Source organism: Haliotis rufescens, unplaced genomic scaffold (assembly GCF_023055435.1).
Source record: "Haliotis rufescens isolate VD_foot unplaced genomic scaffold, xgHalRufe1.0.p SCAF_2, whole genome shotgun sequence".
Lineage (NCBI taxonomy): Eukaryota > Metazoa > Mollusca > Gastropoda > Lepetellida > Haliotidae > Haliotis > Haliotis rufescens.
The window spans coordinates 37,037,597-37,059,877 of NW_025963890.1; the positions used below are offsets into that span (position 1 = coordinate 37,037,597).

A 22,281-nucleotide genomic window follows, 5' to 3' on the forward strand; every position below is an offset into this window, starting at 1 on the left:
TATAATAGGCGTACTCTTTAAGTATAGGTGCATCGTAAATTTCGTTACTTTTGACATTTTACTTAAAAACCCTTGACGTAGTATTTTTTAGGTCTTTGAAAGGCATTTTGAAGTGATACACTTAAGGAAGAGAATATATGGATGTCAACTTCTTTATTATGATTAACACGTTTCGGAGTACATGATTACTCCTTCATCAGTCATGCACCTGGTGAAGGAGTAAGCATATACTCCGAACACGTTGTGTTAATCATAATAAAGAAGTTTACTTCCATATATTCTCTTCTGTAATATTTTTTAATCTTTCGAAATCCTGTACTACTAGACACTACAGGAATTCAACTGTGAATCTTATCCGTGATAAGCGGGAGCCTCTGCTGTATCACAATCTTAATTTCTACAATAATCATTATGAAATATCGCTAAAAATAAAATACAGATTCGTTTAGTTATGGTTGAAAGGCCAAGCTTTACGTCGACACGAAGGCTAAAAGTGTGAGGGATGGTCGGGGAGCCTAGTGGTTAAAGCGTTCGCTCGTCACGCCGAAGACCCGGGTTCGATTCCCAACAATGTGTGATGCCCATTTCTGGTGTCCCCCGCCGTGATATTGCTAAAAGCGGCGTAAAACCATACTCACTCACTATAAGTGTTGGAATGTACAAAAGAACGCTTTGTGTATGTACCTTTAATCAGACGCTACACTTGCGCATTTCCTACTGGGTTGTGATGCGTACACCAAGTCCTGATATATTGTAGCATAAATGAATTTGATATCGTAAATGAGACAGGTACACCAGATGAAACGAACGAAATAAAAAAACAAGGGGGGTTACAAACCATTTCGAAAATATTGTATCAGGATCCATTGATAATTCCGGTTAAGAATGTTTTATTTATATATTTTTTCTTAAAATTTCTTTTGCAGGTAAGTGCCTGTCCCAAGTCAGAAAGATATATAGACAACTTCAGAAAACACAAGCAAGTTTATTAAATGAGTTCCAGAAGCTATCGATATGCGTGTTAATACTGTAAGTAAGATTCATGTTAGAGGTATGGCTATCATGGACTCAGATATATTTTTGTAATTGGAGATTGACACAGACAGCCATTCACACTGATACACACATCCTTTCTGTACTAACCCAGAAAACGGTCTAATATAGTGACATCAAAACCTAAATTTAATTAAGGGTTGACTATTTTTTCCCAGTTCATTGAGGTATGAATCGAAAAAACGATGTGCAAACTGTATGAATCCGGAAGAACTATTGTACATATAAATTTAAGATTTAGACATACCGTATTCGACGTAATAAGCGCCCCGCTCCAATAAGCGCCCAGGGCGATATTTGTTAATATATTGGCAAGTGAACAATACCAATTAGCACCCCTTCCAACTGATCAATGTACACAAGACTTATTTATCTGCGTATGATACACACTTGTGTGTTACATGCACCCTTAATTATGGCCAATTTAATTCTGGAAAAATATATCTGTCGTACATAAACATTATCTTTCAACTCTGTTTTTTTCACCAAAATAATATTCTAATAAGAGCCCCCTATTCCTAATTTTGTGAGCGCCCTGGGCGCTTATTACGTCGAATACGGTAATTAGACATTTGACACACTTAATCTACATTAGCTAGTTCATCGTAAACCATCCTCTTGAATTGGAAAAGAATTGATCTTGCTGGCCTGTTGTATGTTTTACGTGATTAAAAGTTAGGGTTGTTTTCAAAACTTTACATTTATGAATAAAGAATTTAGCCAAAAGAAACAACACCATCAGTGTATATATTCTCCTTCAAACAACCGGGTTAGAACATAGGTCCCTGCAGCCTCGGAAGGTCGCAAGAGGCCACTAAATGGATCGGGTGGTCATGCTCAGTGACTTTGTTGATTGCATATCATATCACAGTCAATGTCACCCAATTGCGTGGATCGATATTCGTGTCAATAACTGGATTGTCTGGCCCAGACTCGATTAGTTACAGACCGCCCGTCATATAGATGGAATATATGTCTTCAAAATATGTAATACGGCGAATAAAACAATTGGCATCTCTCTTCAGGACATTGACAGTATTTATGAGCAGCAAATATGTTACAAAAGCAGACATAACATGAAGCGATATCTCGCATGGTTAATATTCGGAGTATCAACTTCTTCATTCTGGCCGACGACTACGATTGCCGATTTTGAGAAGAAACATGGCCCGCAATTCATTCATACCCGCTTGTACCAGGTTTTATAATAAGTTTTGTGAGAAATAATTGTTGAGCATGTATGTATTCGCTACTGCCACATTTAATGTTCATTACGTTTGTGATGCTTTTATTTATCTGTATATGTCTTTACCAATAAGCTAAGACCTTGTACTTATGTAAAACAAATTGCCTTCGTGATAATAAATTTAAGTGTGATCTCATCATATTTTATCTTATTGCTGAGTGCGGCGTTAAAAAAAGGAAAAGGAAATCCTCAAAACGACAAAGTAACGGTGGACGATCGTCAGGGACTAAGCAATGTATATTTTGAAAAAAAGTGCGCGCGTGTGTGTATAGATATATAAACAAGTATAAACTGAATTTAAAGCACGTCTTGAAGCATTGACAGATCGAATGTTTTTTAAATGTCTCTGGCAACGACATCATGCCTTTGTCCCAAAACATCATAAAGGTGTAGTTATCGAAAAATAATTGAGAGTGTTTTGAAAGTGTGTTAAAAAATAAATGATCCCAACCCGACAACGTATATCCTGGCTAGAACACCGGTTTATACATTGACGACATCACGTCGTGCTATTTTTCAGTGACGTCATTGGAAAAAAAATGCGAATTGTGTTTGCATTTATTATTTCACTGGTGTAAATATCATTTATATTTCACTAGGTATTTTGCTTTCGGAGTTAAAATAAATACAAATGATGAGGTTGGAACAACATTGTTGATATTTTCTGAACCTTTTAGACCGATTTTGTAATATTGATAAATTGTTCAAATACTGGTTACAAATCAACTACTTAGATTACTTTATGAAATCAGATATTGCCTAAAATAAAATTAGTTGTAATTGGGTGATGACCATACGCCTGCGTCTAACGGTATACATCCAGACAACAATTCATTGATCTCTCATTCGACGCCATTGTTGTCAGATATGTCACGTGACTAGCAGCGAGAGCCAAATAGCAACTACAAACATGGCGGAGTGTGACGGGACAAGTATAACATGACACTTCGGATATGCAGTAAACAACGGGTTATATCGCGTTGTTTTAGGTAATATGACTGTATTTTTTACCTTAGCAGAGTAATGTAAGTGTTGACGAACGTTCACCAAAGAAAATGTAGTAGGAAATGTGAAAGCGTGCAGCGAAGAGTCGATACAGATCTTACGGATCTTGGAATGTTGGAACACAATCCGGCTAAAAATGACAGTCGGTACAGTTGCGCACACAGACTATTCCCTTACACACCATTTTCTTTTTGATGGACGTCATCTAGTTACAATCGTCTTTAACACATGTTTTGTGGGACATTGATATTTTTGTGTTGACATCTGGTAATGGCAATAACGGCCTCAATCACTTCCAGTCGCTCAATAATGTCAATGATGGAATGAACAACAGATCGATGTTCAAATGCCTATTCCATTGTTGCACATCCAGGTTCTATCTAATGTGCTTGGACAATATCCAAAATGATGGCTCTTTTAATATAAATCACTTCATTGATAATGTTTTTAAAGAATAGCCAGCCTGCTTGTGCCGCAAATATTGAGGCTTTTGGTTGTGTGTTTATTAGGGCTGCAACGAATACACTATGAGGCGAATATGATTCATATCATGAATATAGGGTAACGAATACGAATATTAAATCACAAATACAATAACAAGTGGGTCAACTGCAGTATTTGGGTCCCCACTTTGGGGGTTTCCGTAAGGAAACCGCTGCCTTCGGCAGCTTTGCTTGTATATATAAGCGCGCCGAAATCCGTTAGGAGAAACTTATTAGCATAAAGGATCCCAACAATGAGCTGGACGTGAAAAGTATGGTCTAAAACTCTGCCCCTGTGGGGGCCTAGAGTTTTACGATAGAAAGTGAAGCCGAATTGTCGTACTGTCGACTTCTCGTTGTTTATGGGCGGGACATAAATGACGTAAGATGTCACGTGTCTGATCATGTGACTTTCCTTATATGGACTCGTTACTACGAAGGCAACTTCGCTCATAACTTGTAAATTCATAAACTGTGGCTTGTACAAATAAAACAGAGTCGACTTGGAGTACAGTGAAGACATCTTTGCATAGGTATGGGATGAATGCGGGAATGTATGACAATTATTTTGTTCAAAACATTATCAGAAAAGTAATATTTCAGTTGTTCAATTGATCAGTTTCTAAGTTCACCAGCTGTGTTTCCATTTATCAAACTTAGGAAGCAAAATGATCGTTGAAGAAAAAGATGAAAAAGAAGCAGAAAAAGAAATTGAACTAGGTCTAGATGGATCCACAGACTTATATGACAGTCAATACGAATTCAACGTTTCAAATGATTTGTTTGAATGAGAAAGTATCTATCGATGATCATTTTCCTATGAAAATTCACATGCTTTCATGAATGAAGTTATACCATAGTGCGATTTTTTTTTTTAACCCCTGTATTTTACTTTAAAAATGTCATAAAGGTGGGGATGTACCTGCCTTGAACCCCGCTGTGTTGTCCGCCCCACAAAATATATTGTTCAAGTAACAGAATGAACTTACTGCCGTTCGACTTATTTGAAACCCCCCTTGAACCCCCAGCGTGTTGTCTGTGTGAGAAAATACTGAACTGCACACAGCTGCAGACGGCGTTCAGTAGAAAAATGGCTGCCAACAAATCCTCTGAGTTCGACCGTAAATAACGAACTGCGCATGTGTGGAACATTTTTCATTCGACAACTTCCGTAAACACGTAAAAACGTTCGTTCCGAAGTGGGGACCCAAATACTGCAGTCTACCCTAACAAGTCAGCAGCTGATGTATTATTTGTCATATTCAGTGAAACGATAACAAAAATTATATGACATCGTTCGTTAACTATTAATATATTATACATTTATATACTGTACTTATCCAGGTACTAGTATCTGCTGAAATGCAACAATGACAAGTGATCACAATACTGTCAAATTAAATATTATATGAGTGTTATCTTTGAAGAAATCAATGCATAAAATATGTTCTTATGGATATTTTTAGATACAGGGTATGTGAATGCACATGATTGCATATTCATAAATATTCGATTCTAGTGGCCACAAATAACAAATTCAATTCATGAATGGATACGGTTCGATTCACCGAATATGCGAGTGAATCGTAACAGCCCTAGTGTTTATAGGGATTAAAAAAGAAATTTTGATTGTTTCAAGCAATATCTTTTGTCAGGCATAAGCTCTTTGACTGTTTCATGTTGGTTGCACCCCTTAACCCTTGAGATACTTTACCCATGAAGATCCGGGTTAGAATTGGTTTCAGTTGCCTAACCCATGTTTGACGTTAGAGGCCACTAACAGAATCGGGTGGTCAGACTCACTGACTTGGATGCCGCATGTCATTGTATCCCACATTACGTAGATCGATGCTCATGATGCCAATCACAGGATTGTCTGGCCCAGACTTGATTATTTACGGAACGCCATCATATACTGTGAATATTTCTGAGTGCAGCATTAAACAACAAACAAACAAAGCGGTTTTCATGTATGCCAATATTCATGTTAATCACCCATTGTGCTGCCACACCAGGGTATTGGTGGAAAGTGTTGTATTTATCAATCATGTCAGTTAAGCCCATTCAACTGTGTTTCTATACTGGCATGTACTGATAAGAGAGTCAGTTACTAATGTTGTGGGGTTGTTAGTGTTCAAGGAACTGGAAATCACTTACACATGTACAACATGTAGGGCCTACAACATGTACAATGTGATCTGAAAACTAGCATAAGTGAGTGTGGTAACGGGTATACAGAACTTTCCTATACTTGTGCAACTTACCTGTCTTATTCATGAAAAGAACATTTTCCAATACTGGCTTCCACTGGAGATCTCTTACAGATTGTCTTCACTGCTTCATCATGTTGATGTCATCAGAACTAAAAGTTTACACTTTATGTATTGTAAGCTATTTATCATATTAATTGCAATGGATGAAATGACATTCTTTGGGTTTGGGTTTGGCTGTCAGTGTCAGCACCCAATGTTTGTGGTGAGCATAGTAAGAGTTGCCTGAAATTAGGTTATCGTGTTCCCTGCTTGATTTTGTGCTGTGTACCTTTGACTGCATGTTCCTAAAGAGGTCAAACTCGGGTTCAACTGGCCAAGACTCAATTATTTACATGCTTCTGGGACATGTTTTCAATATTGCTGCAAATGCTTACTATATAACCATGCTAACTATACAACTATACTAATTATGTATTGTTAATAATGAAATGCAAGTGGCCTAAAACATGTGTAAAATGCGTTATGATATTAATACAACATTACAAGTACCGTATTCGACGTAATAAGCGCCCACAGCGTTATTTGCTAATATATTGGCTAGTGAACAATCCCAGTTAGCACCTTTCCGATTGATCAATGTACACAAGACTTATTTATTCGTGTATAATACACACTCATTTGTTATATGCACCGTTAATTATGGGCAATTAAATTCTCGAAAATATATCTATGGTGTATAATACACACAGATTCTTCTTTTATATCATTTCAGGCTGTCAGCATAAACCACAACATTTACAATCTTTCAACCTCGTTTTTAATCTCACCAAAATTCTATTCTAATAAGAGCCCCCTATTTCTAATTTTGAGAGCTTTTTCAGCGTTAGAAACTGGCACTAGTCCTGTAGTCCTTACCAAACTGCCCAATAGTAAAGGTATCCTAAGGACCAGTAGAAATTGACCCATTTTAAGGGTTTTGCTATATGTTATCCTTATAAGGACTAGTGGACAAAAACTGTTAGTTTCTAACCCTGTTATTACGTCTAATACGGTAGCCCTGCCTTTGGACCATAAAAACTTGTCAGCAAACTATTACCATGATAACACTGAGATTTAGAATTCCATGGTATAGTATGGGGTGATAGCAGCTTGATTGAATAATAGCATTTGCTATCTTCACAAACTTAACTTTAACTGCTTGACATGTGATCTAACTTACATAAAAAGCAGGTAATTCCAAATAACATATCTATGTGAGATAGGTCGGGTCACCAATGAAGATCGTACAGGTTCAAGCGTTGTTAAATGAGTTGGTGCAAACCTTTGAATGTAAATGTGCAGTGTTATGCATTCACCATGACTGCTGTTACTGTACTGGACATTTTCACTGTATGGGTGAGCAGTGTTTTGCATGTGATTATGAGATTATTTGACAAGGTTGTTTGTGTTGAATACATTTTCTTAAGACATGTGAAGATCCTGGTTAGAATAGTCTTCAGCAACCCATACTTGCCGTAATAGGTGACTATGCTTGTTATTAGAGACGACTAATGGGATCAGGTGGTCTGGCTCGCTGACTTGATTGATGCGTCATTGTATCCTGTTTGCCAAGATCAATGCTCATGATGTCAGTCACTGGATTGTCTGGTCCCGACTCTAGTATTTACATATGGCTGGAATATTGTTGAGTGGAGCGTTAAACAACAAACAAACAAACAATGTGAGCATGACATCATCCCTTGCTCGCATTAATAAAGGGATGCATTTGTATCCGAGCATATTTCCATGATTTTCGGTACAAGATGTAACCATATTAATTAAATACCACGCTAAGTAGGTGTATTGAAATGTTAAGTTATGTTAAGAGTGAGTGTCACAGTTGACATGGTTGAATGTGAATACAGGGAAAACGGTAATATTGATTTACATATTGGTATTATAATAATGATGATTATCAATTATTGATATGTCGGATGAATATAAAAAAGTTTTCTAAAACCAAACGAATTGCATCCATGACAACTGCAAGAGTTTTATTGTGTTTGGGGTTGTTAGCTGATAATAATGTTTCTATGTTATATTGCAGGATACAGTAGCTAGTTAGCTTGTAGAGACATCAACACTTCATTATGAATCGCTACCAACTGACGAAACAGCTGGGCGACGGCACGTACGGTAGCGTGCTGCTTGCCACCCACATCGAGACGGGGGAGAAAGTAGCTGTCAAGAAGTAAGTGCCTGTGTAATTCACATGTATTTGCAGCTGTAGTGATCATTTTGAGGTAACGTTATCAGCAATTCTTATGTCTGGTCATGCCATACAATTAGAGGTGTAACAATACGATGGTGTCGTGAGATGTTACACATCTTGAAACTATGGGTGTGATACAATTTGTATCCAAATACAGCACTTTTATTAAGTTGATATTCTTCCTTTTGCATGTAAATCACAACCCTGAATCATATGCTATTGTTATTAAATTTGAGAGATGAAAATGGGATATTGTGGGGCACAGACTTATAGGCTAGATGGCACTGTGAATGTTATGCTATGTATAGCCAACAGGGAATTACTAGTGCAGCTGCATAAACTGCATAAACAGTTTCTGTTATTATTCACATGTTTTTACACAAATGTAACTTGAAATGTGATGTATCATATGTATCATGATTCAGGGGTTGTAAATTGATGTATTGTATCGTAGGCTTTGTATCGCTGTATCGTCACACCACTACATACCATGCCAGTGTTTGAAGTTAGTTTTGGGTCTGGGAGTCTGGAAGTTGCCATTAATAAGGCTTTGTGTCCATTGACTGATTTTGAGAGCAGTCTGCATTCTCAATGACTGCCGTTCAGTTAACCTGGCATACCCATGATCTGAGTTAGAATTGATCTTCAGGAACCCGTCCTTGCCGTAAAAGGCGACTATGCTTGTCGTAAGAGGCCACTAACAGGATTGGGCTTGCTGACTTTGTTGATGCATGTCGTTGTATCCCACATTGCTCAGATCGATGCTCATGACGTCAATCACTGGATTGTCTCGTCCAGACTCGATGATTTACAGAGTGCCATCATATAGCTGGAATATTGCTGAGTGTGGTGTTAAACAACAACTTAACCTCCATATATTTTAAGTGAAGGAGTTAGGGTTGATGTTGCCTTGAACAGTTATGTCACATTATGTCAGCTTAATATGTGAGGAAGCTCACGTGCATGTGTATTGTGCTGACATACCGAGAATCATATTCATGGCAAGTGTTGGATTTGAACCCAAGGTATTCAGAACAAGTTGTGTTTTAGATGACCGAGTTACCTGTGTCCACCATATGGACTTGTAGATGTTGTGTCAATATGTGTTTTTTAGATTTTTAGTGGATGGCCCTGTTTTTAGCAGGGAGTAATTCAGGAATATCAGGTTCCATCATCATGGTTGTGTCCATGGAAACAAGACATTCTCATCTATATGTGATTCTCTCAGTGTAAAGTTATCATGTATGGTGTTATGAGTAGACAATGTAGGCCGCTGGGTTTCAAGGGATCAAGTATTGTCAGTGAACAATAAATAACACATCAGCAAATTGATCGTCATTCCTCTGGGATCTTTGCATCTTTAATAATGCCCAGCCTTTATCATGTTTCCTGCTTGTTCACGATGGGGTTGAAGCCTCAGTGTAAGTCCAAAATGATGAGCTGTTGCCTATCTGGATAAGTGGCTCATACAGTTAGGAAATAATTAAGTGTTTGTGTTGAATACATTTCCTTGAGACACGTGATGTTCATGGTTAGAATAGGTCTTCAGCAACCCATACATGCAGTAACAGGCGACTATGCTTGTCGTTAGAGGCAACTAATGTGATCAGGTGGTCAGGCTCGCTGACTTAGCTGATACGTGTCATCGTATCCCAATTGTTTAGATTGATGCTCGTGATGTCAATCACTGGATTGTCTGGATTAGTTACAGACCCCTATCATATAGCCGGAATATTGCTGAGTGCAGTGTTAAACAACAAACATTTAAAAACATTTTCTTTGAGTCTTAAGATTTACATGATTTATGCAGAGCGAATTCTTTTTCTTCAGTTTTATGTACCAATCTTAACTCCACAATGACAGTCAGACTAAGAGAGTTGAATACATGTATCTGTACATGACTTTGTTGATTTCAGGATGAAGAAGAAATACTACTCCTGGGATGAATGCCTCAGTCTGAGGGAGGTCAAGGTCAGTATCAATATGGTGCTTGTGGAGATAAAGACAACATTCTGTGGTCAAGACAGATAATTAGTTTGTGATGGGGCTGTAATGAAACTGCAAATCTCAAAACATAATGGTTATTTCCTTATGATTCGGATGGTTTATAAATGTGTTGCTGGTTGTCAGAACTTAATTAAATTGCTATCAGCATGATCAGGATGTCACATAGTTACATGCTCTTCGTGGATTGTTGCAGTCTCTCCGTAAATTGAACCATCCCAACATAGTGAAGCTGAAGGAGGTGATTCGGGAGAATGATATGCTGTACTTCGTGTTTGAGTTCATGAAGGAGAACCTATACCAGATGATGAAAGACAGGTGAGTTCTGCATCCTCCGTCTCTCTCCTGTCTGGCCTCTGTGTCGGACCAAGTAGAAGCAGGTGCAACTTGACTGTTAGCATGTTTACAGGGCAGGAATTGATATTGGTCTCTTTTGGCCTACATGGTCTGCATAATTTAGAAACTGGCAAAACTTCAGTAAATTGTTATGAAAGTTGTTTGTTTACCTGAATGAGACTAGATTTTGGTCATTTCAGCAATGCATGTCATTGTATCCCAATTGCGTGGATCGATGCTCATGATGTCAATCACTGGATTGTCTGATCCAGACTATTATTTACAGATTGCCGTCATATAGCTGGAATATTGTTGAGTGTGGCCTCATGGTTTAGATTAGTAAAAACACTAAAGGATATGTGAGGCTAAAATGTGTTGAAAAGGTGGATTTTAAGGGTTTTCAGGAAACATTTTTAAGTATACCATTTAAAAGAACTGAAGGACCACCCAATTCTTTCTTATTATGTTAGTTAATCTGTCATTATGGTCATGGTATGACAGATTAACTATTGGAATATGAAAGAATATGATGGTCCATGGCTTCTTTTGAGAAATATATTTCAATATGTGGAAGTCACCATTTGCATGACTGCCTTGTTCATGTTACAAATGTATTTTTTGATTTCATTAAGATCTTAGTTCTTGCTACCACTACACAGAGACTCGAGCACATCCCATTACAGGTCACTTCAGAAGGACCTTTCTCGAACTTTGACCAACCAATGAAATGACAAATAAGAAGTCACCATAAGCCAATCAGAAAGCAGCTTTTTCCAGCTTTACGGCACTAGTTGCAAACTGGTGACTTCCATTCCAGACTACACAGGGATGGTCCAGTAGCCTAGTGGTTAAAGTGTTTGCTCGTCACGCCGAAGACCCGGGTTCAATTCCCGACATGTACAATGGTACAATATGTGAAGCCCATTTCTGGTGCCCCCCCCCCCGTGAATGGCGTAAAACCATACTCACTCCAGACTACAATTTGACAAAGTTCTTGATTTAAAATGAAGAAAAGAAAATTCTGGAATGTCTAATAGATGACTGAGGTTATATGGCAGTACTTCCCACAGGCTATGGAAAGTCATACTTCTGTTTCAAATGTTTATCCAACTGAAGTGAAACGCTGATTTTGAAGGAATCAGTCGGACAGACCATATGTTTCAAGGTAGGTTGATCAGAAAACACTTTTGGACTGTCACATTCCCTATCTTGAAAGTGATGTTCAAATTGGTCAGCTGAAAGGTCGTTCTGATGTGACCTGTAATGGGATGTCCTCGGATCTTTGTTTAGCGGTAATAAGAACTAAGATTTGATTTTAATGAAGTTGTTTTATATTCCTCTTGAAGTTGGGGTCTGAGCTTCCCTGGCTACTGTGGTTGTTGTTTGATTGACATGTGATACTTGTTTCAGGGAAAAGTTACTTCCTGGATCTGTGGTGCGAAACATCATCTACCAAGTTCTACAGGGATTAGCATACATGCACAAACAGGGTAGGTCAGGGTCGGGTACATGGGTCGGGTGTTATGTTGTAGGTCAGTTGGTACACGGGTCAGGAGGGACATGGGTTGGGTGTTGTGGGTCAGGTGGTACATGGATCAGGAGGGACATGGGTTGGGTACATGGGTCGGGTGTTATGTTGTAGGTCAGTTGGTACACGGGTCAGTTGGTACACGGTTGGGTGTTGTGGGTCAGGTGGTACATGGGTCAGGAGGGACATGGGTTGGGTGTTGTTGGTCAGGTGGTACATGGGTCAGGAGGGACATGGGTTGGGTGTTGTGGGTCAGGTGGTACATGGGTCAGGAGGGACAAGGGTTGGGTGTTGTGGGTCAGGTGGTACATGGGTCAGGAGGGACACGGGTTGGGTGTTGTTGGCCAGGTGGTACATGGGTCAGGAGGGACATGGGTTGGGTGTTGTTGTTGGTCAGGTGGTACATGGGTCTGGGGTTGTGTTGTAGGTCATGTGGTACATGGGTCTGTTGTTGTGTTGTAGGTCAGATGGTACACAGGTCGGGTGTTGTGTTGTAGGTCAGGTGGGTCAGGGGTTGTGTTGTAGGTCAGGTGGTACACGGGTCAGGTGTTGTGTTGTAGGGCAGGTGGGTCAGGGGTTGTGTTGTAGGTCAGGTGGTACATGGGCCAGGTGTTGTGTTGTAGGTCAAGTGGTACACGGGTCGGGTGTTGTAGGTCAGGTGGTACATGGGTCTGGTGTTGTGTTGTAGGTCAGGTGGTACACGGGTCGGGTGTTGTAGGTCAGGTGGTACATGGGTCTGGTGTTGTGTTGTAGGTCAGGTGGTACACGGGTCGGGTGTTGTGTTGTAGGTCAGGTGGTACATGGGCCAGGTGTTGTGTTGTAGGTCAAGTGGTACACGGGTCGGGTGTTGTGTTGTAGGTCATGTGGTACATGGGTCTGTTGTTGTTTTGTAGGTCTGAGGGTACACGGGTCGGGTGTTGTGTTGTGGGTCAGGGGTTGTGTTGTAGGTCAGGTGGTACACGGGTCAGGTGTTATGTTGTAGGTCAGGTGGTACATGGGTCTGGTGTTGTGTTGTAGGTCAGGTGGTATACAGGCCGGGTGTTGTAGGTCAATTTAAAACAGTGATTTTCCCTCCATTTCAGGATTTTTCCATCGTGACTTAAAACCTGAAAACTTGCTGTGTGCGGGCCCAGAGTTAGTAAAGATCGCCGACTTTGGTCTAGCTCGTGAGACTCGATCTCGTCCCCCATACACAGACTATGTGTCCACACGATGGTAAGTAATAGCTGGAATGACTAAGCATGTCCATACCGTAGGTGCAAATGGCATAACTACATTGTGATATGTAGTCAGGACTAAATGAGTTATCTTGTCTAGAATCCAGTGATAACAAGGTGTGATCTGATTATGTTTTTGCACCCATACAAACAAGATGCTTTCTATCACTGGTTACATTGTTTATATTTGCTTGCTTGATATTTTCAGCTGACCAAAAAGGGTCCTTATCATGACTTTTCCTGTTTAGACAGTATGTTTTATTATGTCTGAGGTGACGACATGAGCAGTTCTAGCTCATGTTGTGGAAGATTTGTATGATACTTTATCTACATTATGAGTCGGGTTTCCACAGGTACCGGGCCCCAGAGGTGTTGCTCCGCTCAACCAACTACAGCTCCCCCATCGACATCTGGGCCCTCGGCTGCATCATGGCCGAGCTGTACACCCTCCGACCATTATTCCCTGGCAGCTCTGAGATCGACCAAATATTCAAGACCTGCACGTGCCTCGGCACTCCGTCCAAGGAGGAGTGGCCAGAAGGCTACCAGCTGGCCAGTAGCATGAACTACCGATTCCCACAGACTGTGCCAGTCAGCCTCAAATCACTCATACCAAGTGCCGACAAGGATGGCCTTGACATTATGGCACGCATGTTAAAGTGGAACCCGTCACATCGACCCGGGTCAAGTCAGGTAATTCTGAGATTTCTCTACATTAACAGTCTGAGTCGACATGCCAGAAGTTGTCTCTGCATCATTTTTCATTTGGTGTAACTTGACAATGAGGAGCTAGGTGTACAAGACCAAACAGTTTTGCTGGTCGTAAGAGTCGGACAAGATGCTGAAGTCTCAAAGTGCATCAGCAAGAGTAAGAAGTAAATACAGAATATTCATAATGGTCTGTATAAGATGTTATGGATGACCTATGTTATGATGTTGATGACAAGGCTGTATTGACTTTTGTACTTGCAGTGTTTGCGGCATCCCTACTTTCAAGTGGATCAGACACTGGGTGTGTCCATGGCTTCAAGCAGGCCGCAGGTAGCATCCAACCACAGCAGCCACCCAACACAGGCAGCACATGCACCAGCTTATGCACCACAACCTGCACCCACTCGCAAGGCCTCAATAGACACCATGGGAGGCCCTGGCATGGGAGGCCCCTCCACCTACAAGGACAAGCCAATCAATCCCTCACCGGTTAGTGGCACTTGCTCTTAGCTCACCTTGAAGACCAGCTTCTATATAGCGTTGTAACCATCTTTTTGTTTGCTATTCTCAGCTTTACCAGTGTTTAGACATGTTGACAGCCATGTCTTACCACGGCCTGTGACAATATGTATTGTTTCTTAGCCTTCTAAATGTGTCTGGTCAAGGAATACCCGTTAACCACATTTCTGACTGGAAACTGGTCTAGTGGCCATGTTAACTTCATGTGTTCTTCCTGGCACTCTAGCAACAGCAGCAGAGTAGAGATGCAATTTGTCAGTAGTTGAGTAGCTGTGGTGATTTGTTCTTACTGGCACTCTAGCAACAGCAGCAGAGTAGGGATCTATGTAGTCAATGTTCAGTGTGTCTTGATTTATTCATGTTTAGGGCCCCATTGCTGTGACTGTCCCTCGGAAACAGCCGGAGCGGAAACGCTGGGGCACAACCAACATATCAGAGAAGTGGGACGACTGGGATGACCTTGACTTCTCCCTGCCCAGCAAGAAGCCGATTGCAGCCGTCAAACCAAAGTACAAGGAGCCTGAAAAGGCCAATGATGATTTTGACGATGATTTTCTTAAGTGAGTATACAATGACAGTTTGGTTAATAGTTGTCTAATTATCTGTTTTCAAAAGTTATAATGTATTAAATATCAATTGTGTTCAAGCAGAAATAATAGAACAAGATTTGTTCAAAAGGTATAATTTAGCAGATTCAGCATGTATTTTGTTGCAAATGTTTTCAACAGAAATGATGAATGGAACATTTCATCATGTTTTCTATATTTCAGTTCTATCTTGAGTAAGTCCCCCAGCAAACCAGCTGTGCCAACTGCGGGTCGACGGATGAACTCTGGAAGGTCGTCAGCGCGGTCTGCCAAACAGCACTACTTGAGCTCCTCACGCTATCATCCTGGTAGGCAACATCTCACTCCTGTGAAACACCATTCACATCTCCCACACACCACCAGGTCACAGTTGTCTGATGGCACATATCTCACACACCACCAGGTAGCAGTTGTCTGATGGCACATGTCTCACACACCACCAGGTAGCAGTTGTCTGATGGCACATGTCTCACACACCACCAGGTAGCAGTTGTCTGATGGCACGTCCCACACACCACCAGGTAGCAGTTGTCTGATGGCACATGTCTCACACACTGCCAGGTAGCAGTTGTCTGATGGCACATGTCTCACACACTACCAGGTAGCAGTTGTCTGATGGCACATGTCTCACACACTGCCAGGTAGCAGTTGTCTGATGGCACATGTCTCACACCACCAGGTAGCAGTTGTCTGATGGCACATGTCTCACACACCACCAGGTAGCAGTTGTCTGATGGCACATTCTCACACACTGCCAGGTAGCAGTTGTCTGATGGCACATGTCTCACACACCACCAGGTCGCAGTTGTCTGATGGCACATGTCTCACACACCACCAGGTCGCAGTTGTCTGATGGCACATGTCTCACACACCACCAGGTAGCAGTTGTCTGATGGCACATGTCTCACACACTGCCAGGTAGCAGTTGTCTGATGGCACATGTCTCACACACTGCCAGGTAGCAGTTGTCTGATGGCACATGTCTCACACACTGCCAGGTAGCAGTTGTCTGATGGCATATGTCTCACACACTACCAGGTAGCAGTTGTCTGATGGCACATGTCTCACACACTACCAGGTAGCAGTTGTCTGATGGCACATGTCTCACACACCACCAGGTAGCAGTTGTCTGATGGCACATGTCTCACACACCACCAGGTAGCAGTTGTCTGATGCCACATGTCTCACACACTGCCAGGTAGCAGTTGTCAGATGGCACATGTCTCACACACCACCAGGTCGCAGTTGTCTGATGGCACATGTCCCACACACCACCAGGTAGCAGTTGTCTGATGGCACATGTCTCACACACTGCCAGGTAGCAGTTGTCTGATGGCACATCTCACACACCACCAGGTAGCAGTTGTCTGATGGCACATGTCTCACACACCACCAGGTAGCAGTTGTCTGATGGCACATGTCCCACACACCACCAGGTAGCAGTTGTCTGATGGCACATGTCTCACACACTGCCAGGTAGCAGTTGTCTGATGGCACATGTCTCACACACTACCAGGTAGCAGTTGTCTGATGGCACATGTCTCACACACCACCAGGTAGCAGTTGTCTGATGGCACATGTCTCACACACTACCAGGTAGCAGTTGTCTGATGGCACATGTCTCACACACCACCAGGTAGCAGTTGTCTGATGCCACATGTCTCACACACCACCAGGTAGCAGTTGTCTGATGCCACATGTCTCACACACCACCAGGTAGCAGTTGTCTGATGCCACATGTCTCACACACTGCCAGGTAGCAGTTGTCAGATGGCACATGTCTCACACACCACCAGGTCGCAGTTGTCTGATGGCACATGTCTCACACACCACCAGGTCGCAGTTGTCTGATGGCACATGTCCCACACACCACCAGGTAGCAGTTGTCTGATGGCACATGTCTCACACACTGCCAGGTAGCAGTTGTCAGATGGCACATCTCACACACCACCAGGTAGCAGTTGTCTGATGGCACATGTCTCACACACTGCCAGGTAGCAGTTGTCAGATGGCACATGTCTCACACACCACCAGGTAGCAGTTGTCTGATGGCACACGTCTCACACACCACCAGGTAGCAGTTGTCTGATGGCACATGTCTCACACAGCTGAAAACTTAGGTCCCACACACACAATGAGAAGTAATAACACGTCTCATGCAATCACCTAATAAGATATATTTCTTTCAAACATACACAGATGATAACATGTCTCCAACAGTCAACTGATAACATATTTCACATACACAGGTAATAGAGTGTCCCCATCTGAGCTTGTATTGATATAGCTGTACTTATTGTTTTCCAGGTTTAAATCCCCTAAACAGTGGCATGAAGCGAAATCCCCTGGGAGCGATCTCCCGTCCCAATCTAGGTGAGTTGATTGATGATACAACAGGGAACATCAGACAACCAATATGATGTTTATTGCCAAATCATTTATTACGGTTTCTGAAGGATTCAGCTTTAAAAAACCCTGATAATTTATAGCTTCATCTTTAAAATGGCCTGTCTTTCACCCTAACCAAAATTGAGAAATATTCAACTAATATTCAAAACTAGACTGAACATTCAAGTTTGATTAATCTTCCTATCAAACTACATTTAGCCCAAGGCCAAGTAATTGGGGGAATTATCTGACTCATTTTGAAGTCACTACCTATGAGGAAGATTGGCATGATATCAGCTTGCAGTCAGCCCATGTCTTCTCCCTGGCCTAAATGTTTGAGGTGTTGTTTGTGTTACAGACAGTGGATTGAGGAACTTCAACACCCCAGCCAGCAAGGACTCAGGAGGAGGCTACATGCCATCATTTGGTCTGTCTAATAAACCAAGTAAGCGTTCTGTTCACATTCTACACTTTGAGCCAAACAAGCTCATTACATGTTACAGAATACAGGCTACAAGATTAACTGTTGCACATGCATGCTTTTCGTATTGTTGAGTGTGTCTCCCTCCAAAGGCTGTGCAGAGATGCCAACCATTACGATTTTGGCACCAAATTCAGCCAATGTGATAAAGTGAAATATGTTATGAATTTTATCCAAAAACATTGCCTTACAAAGTAATTTTTCCAAGTCATTGATACATGTATTGTTAATATGCCCAGGTTTTTCGCCATATTTACTACTCTCTACAACAAATTACTGCTTCTACTTGGGAACATTGCCACGGCATGCTTTTGTGGTTTAAAAGAACAGCAAACATGGGTTTTAAAAACAGCAATTATGGGTATCGAAAAGCAAATAGACAATATCTGAATCAGGACTATTTTGAAAACAATGATTAATTTTAGACCCCAGTTATCCCAGATATTCTTACCTGCCTCAATGTAGGGTTGGCTTCTCTGGTGTGCAGTGTGTGGGTGTTGGTCTATATGTTATTGTGTTGTCTACACAGGCTATGCAGGCAGCAACATGAGCTGGAAGAGAGCCCAGCCAGGCCCCCTCAGTAACAACCCAGGGTCCAACATGCGACAACCCCTGGCTGGACCGGTGCCTGGACGCACAGACTGGGCTGCTAAGTATGTCGCCATCATGTTGCCTTTCTTGTATCAACAAGCACTCATCCGCAAACTTGTTACCTTATTGGCTTGATCAAGTTTTAGGACAGTGAATCCACTGAGGGTCTTAATCTGGTCAGGTTAAAATAATTGTCTTGTGTGTTCTCGTCCATGATGTTCAGCTCTTGCTTTGTTCACAATAATCAAGGTGTATTTCTGATACATTTTGAGAATTTAGTTTTATTTTAAGTTGTGATATTTAGATAAATCAAATAAATACATCAGCATAGTCTCATCTCTCTTCTGACTTGAAATTATGTGTCTAAATTCATTTCTGTGAAAAAAACATATGTCAATTCAAAAAGTATATCGTGGAGTGAGGGAAAACATGCAAATGTTATACCCCCTGGTAGACATTTATGCAGTATTTAGCCACTTGCATGAACCCTGAGTCTATGGTAAGATGAGCTTTTAATATGAACTAAATATGATTCCACAGGACATAATCAGGCTAAATTGGCAACAGACATCTTTAGTTTATTTTCAAACTCATTATCATCAGATCTTTTGCTCAAACACAATCACAGCTCCAGATAACTTTTTGAGCAATTGAGTTTTAACTCTAGGGTTTCTATTCTAATTGGGTTATTACATTTTTCATTGGGTTACCAATATTTTTTCTCTCATCTATTCATCACTCTATTGGGTTTTTCCCCAAAATTAGTGAACATTTTAAGATTTAAAATAAATAAAAAATAATGTTTTAGATGTATATAACTTTTCTAAATATATATGCTTGACTCGGAAAGTAAATTAGTTCATAATTTATGCATGCTGAAAAAGCTTCAATGGGTATTTACGCATGCTGTTTTTATACATTTGAGTTTTTCATTTAATGCATGAGTTTCTGTAAGAAAGTTAATTGAACGTATTTGGGTTTTGAATATTCTAGGGGAGTATTTTACGCAAATACACTCCTTATCTGTCGCTCTGACAATTCCTCTCGGCATCACTATCTTACTACCCCTCCAAAGAAGATCTTGTCCTGTGAACCCTGAGCCAACTTTGACAGCTCAAGCTAAATGAAGGACGTGTGGGTTCCTGAGTCAATCAGATGGCAGTTTTCTGAAACTAGTTGGCTTCATTTTTTACAACCTTGATTCAAAAATTGCTATCTAAGCAACAGAAAACCCCACACACAACAGTACCCTTGATAGTACCCTCTTTTGGGTGTGGGTGCAATGGTGATCAGAAACTACATGAGGTATAAGATATCCACAACAACAGTGTGACCTTTATTGTTTGCATCTGGAAGTCAGGTTTTTTTAATACAAATTTAGATATGCCTCTTTAAAATGCTTCACTTAGAATAGGTCTTCAGCAACCCATGCTTGCCGTCAGAGGCAACCATGTTTGTCATAAGAGGTGACTAGCGAGATCAAGTGGTCAGACTCGCTGATTCGGTTGCTGGATGTCATTGTATCGCATTTGGGTAAATAGATGCTCATGATGTCAATCACTGGATTGTTTGGTCCAGACTTGATTATTTACAGACTGCCATCATAGAGCTGGAATATTACCAAGTTCAGAGTTAAACAACAAACAAACACTCAATGAACTAATTGAAACCATTTATCTTTTGCAGATACTTGAAATCCTGAAGTCATCTTTTCAAGGGGAGATAATCTCACATCTGTTGTCGAAGATTTGATGGGAGATGTTTTCATTGTGACTGTGATAAATTTTCTTTTTGTGACTTGTGGACTTTCTAAGCCATGTCATGGACAACTTGGGATGACGAGACGGTCATCAGTGTAATGTCATCCTTGCTCCAGCGTATTGACAGCCTTGTGTATTTTCTGTCTCAGGGGCACATATTGTTAGTAGGGTGAGGCATGCCTTGTATCATTGTATGTCACCACATTGTTAACAGTCAGGAGGGAGGGGACAGGAGGGGGTCGGGACCTTTTTGTTTAGGGCAATCAGAGTAAGTGAACCATGTTCGGGGTAGGCTATGGATCACCATCCTAGTTCATTTATTGGTATTTAATGCACTCATTTATCCCATATTAAACATTTAGGTTTTAAATATATGCCCAAATAGCATTCATTTATAGAAGTAGATGTACTGGTGTTAATTGTAAATCAAAGAAATTGCACTATTTTAATGTATCTATTCCATACAGATAGGCTGTGGAAATGTCACCTTCAATATACATATTTTTAATATCTTCCACATTCACAAGTTAATAGTTGTCAGCCAAAGATAGAAGAGTTTTCTCCCTTTACTCAGGTCCCCCAAGGCCACATCTGTTTCACCTCATTGTAATCATTAATCTATCACCATGTTATATAGTAATCAAAATCATAAGTGCATAATTTATTTTCATAGTGTATGTGTTTGTGGTTTTCCTTCTCTAATTTCTCTAATTAATACTGCCTTTCCCGGCATTATGCCAACATGATCTGTTTAACCATCAATAACTGGTTGTGAAACATATCTATGAAAGAACACCAGACAAGTCTCACGGACATGTGCTAGTCGCAACACCCAGCTTTAGATATTCTCATTGAATATTTGTTTACCATAGAAACTCTGCAGTCATCAAATACATAGCTAAAACGTTTAAAACATTATATTTTTTATTATGTGTTTTATTAGATAACATCTTATAATCAGTTAATCTTGATATTGCTTTATTTGATCAATAGATAACAAAATATATGTTTTTTTGTTGATTGCCATTTTATTGTATATAACCTGTGTGTATCCTACATGTGTTGTGGGGAGTGCACAGTTTACTGTGTAGATGGTCATCACAGTTTGTTGAAGGGGGTGGGGATTGTCTGATTCAGGCGATAGGTACATTACCTGTGGGGTGTGAGGATGGAATGAGATGTAAAGGCACTACAGCTGTCATAACCCTATGTTAAATATAGGAGTTGCGATCATCTTAGCACTAAGACTGCTTTGTGGAACAGGCCCTGGACAGCAGGTGTGCTTCATCATATACTGAGGCAAGAGGATAGCTCATGTGTCACTGTAACTGGGTGTGAAGTAGCTAATGTATCGTTCTTGCATTAGCTGATGTCTCCTTGTAACGGAAGTTATGTAGTAGCTGATGTCTCATTGTTGCACAATGATGCTGCAGCTGCTGACGTCCTAGTGTAACAAAGGTGATGCAGTGGCTGATGTCTCATTGTACAATGCAGTGCTTGACGTCTCATTGCAACACCTCCACATCCACCTGACACAGAGTAATGCTCACAGTTGTTTCAGTGAGTGAGTATTTCTTTTTGCCGCATCACAATTCTGTCTGTATTCGCGGTGAGTTGTTACAGTGCTGTCTTCTGTATAATCATGTTATATATATATTATATATATGTGGGATGTCATCCAGGTGCAGCCATACAGTCAGTTAACATGTCAGTCAGACATTTAGTCCCTGAAGCAACTTGTTCTGGCGGTATTACTGGTGCTGGTTCATTCACACATGCACATGCACACATAATAAACATGTCCCCAATACAAAGTTGGTGTTATCAGTTTGTCCAGGGGTCTGTTTGCTGGGGGACAGCAGGGCTGAGTTCATTGACACAAATGTCAGGAAAACTACTTCTGTGTCAC

General features: G+C 40.7%; 1 protein-coding gene across 1 annotated transcript; it reads left to right on the forward strand.

Moving 5' to 3' along the window:
• Nucleotides 1-3,160: 3,160 nt before the first annotated feature.
• Nucleotides 3,161-22,186, forward strand: LOC124111785 (serine/threonine-protein kinase ICK-like). The gene is made up of 14 exons (XM_046471591.2): nucleotides 3,161-3,288; nucleotides 8,086-8,229; nucleotides 10,167-10,221; nucleotides 10,451-10,572; nucleotides 12,001-12,080; nucleotides 13,201-13,333; nucleotides 13,689-14,028; nucleotides 14,308-14,535; nucleotides 14,932-15,125; nucleotides 15,336-15,460; nucleotides 17,460-17,525; nucleotides 17,899-17,985; nucleotides 18,551-18,674; nucleotides 20,299-22,186. The coding sequence occupies exons 2-14, from the start codon at nucleotides 8,129-8,131 to the stop codon at nucleotides 20,312-20,314; spliced, it is 1,671 nt and encodes a 556-aa protein (XP_046327547.1). The 5' UTR covers nucleotides 3,161-3,288; nucleotides 8,086-8,128; the 3' UTR covers nucleotides 20,315-22,186.
• Nucleotides 22,187-22,281: the final 95 nt, after the last annotated feature.

What these genes read in the sequence shown, in the direction of transcription:
- LOC124111785 (XM_046471591.2), top strand. Translation starts at nt 8,129, where the DNA reads ATGAATCGCTACCAACTGACGAAACAGCTGGGCGACGGCACGTACGGT. An exon ending in TTTGACGATGATTTTCTTAA is followed by an intron (nt 15,126 to 15,335) that starts GTGAGTATACAA and finishes TCTATATTTCAG; the next exon opens with TTCTATCTTGAGTAAGTCCC. An exon ending in CTCCTCACGCTATCATCCTG is followed by an intron (nt 15,461 to 17,459) that starts GTAGGCAACATC and finishes ATTGTTTTCCAG; the next exon opens with GTTTAAATCCCCTAAACAGT.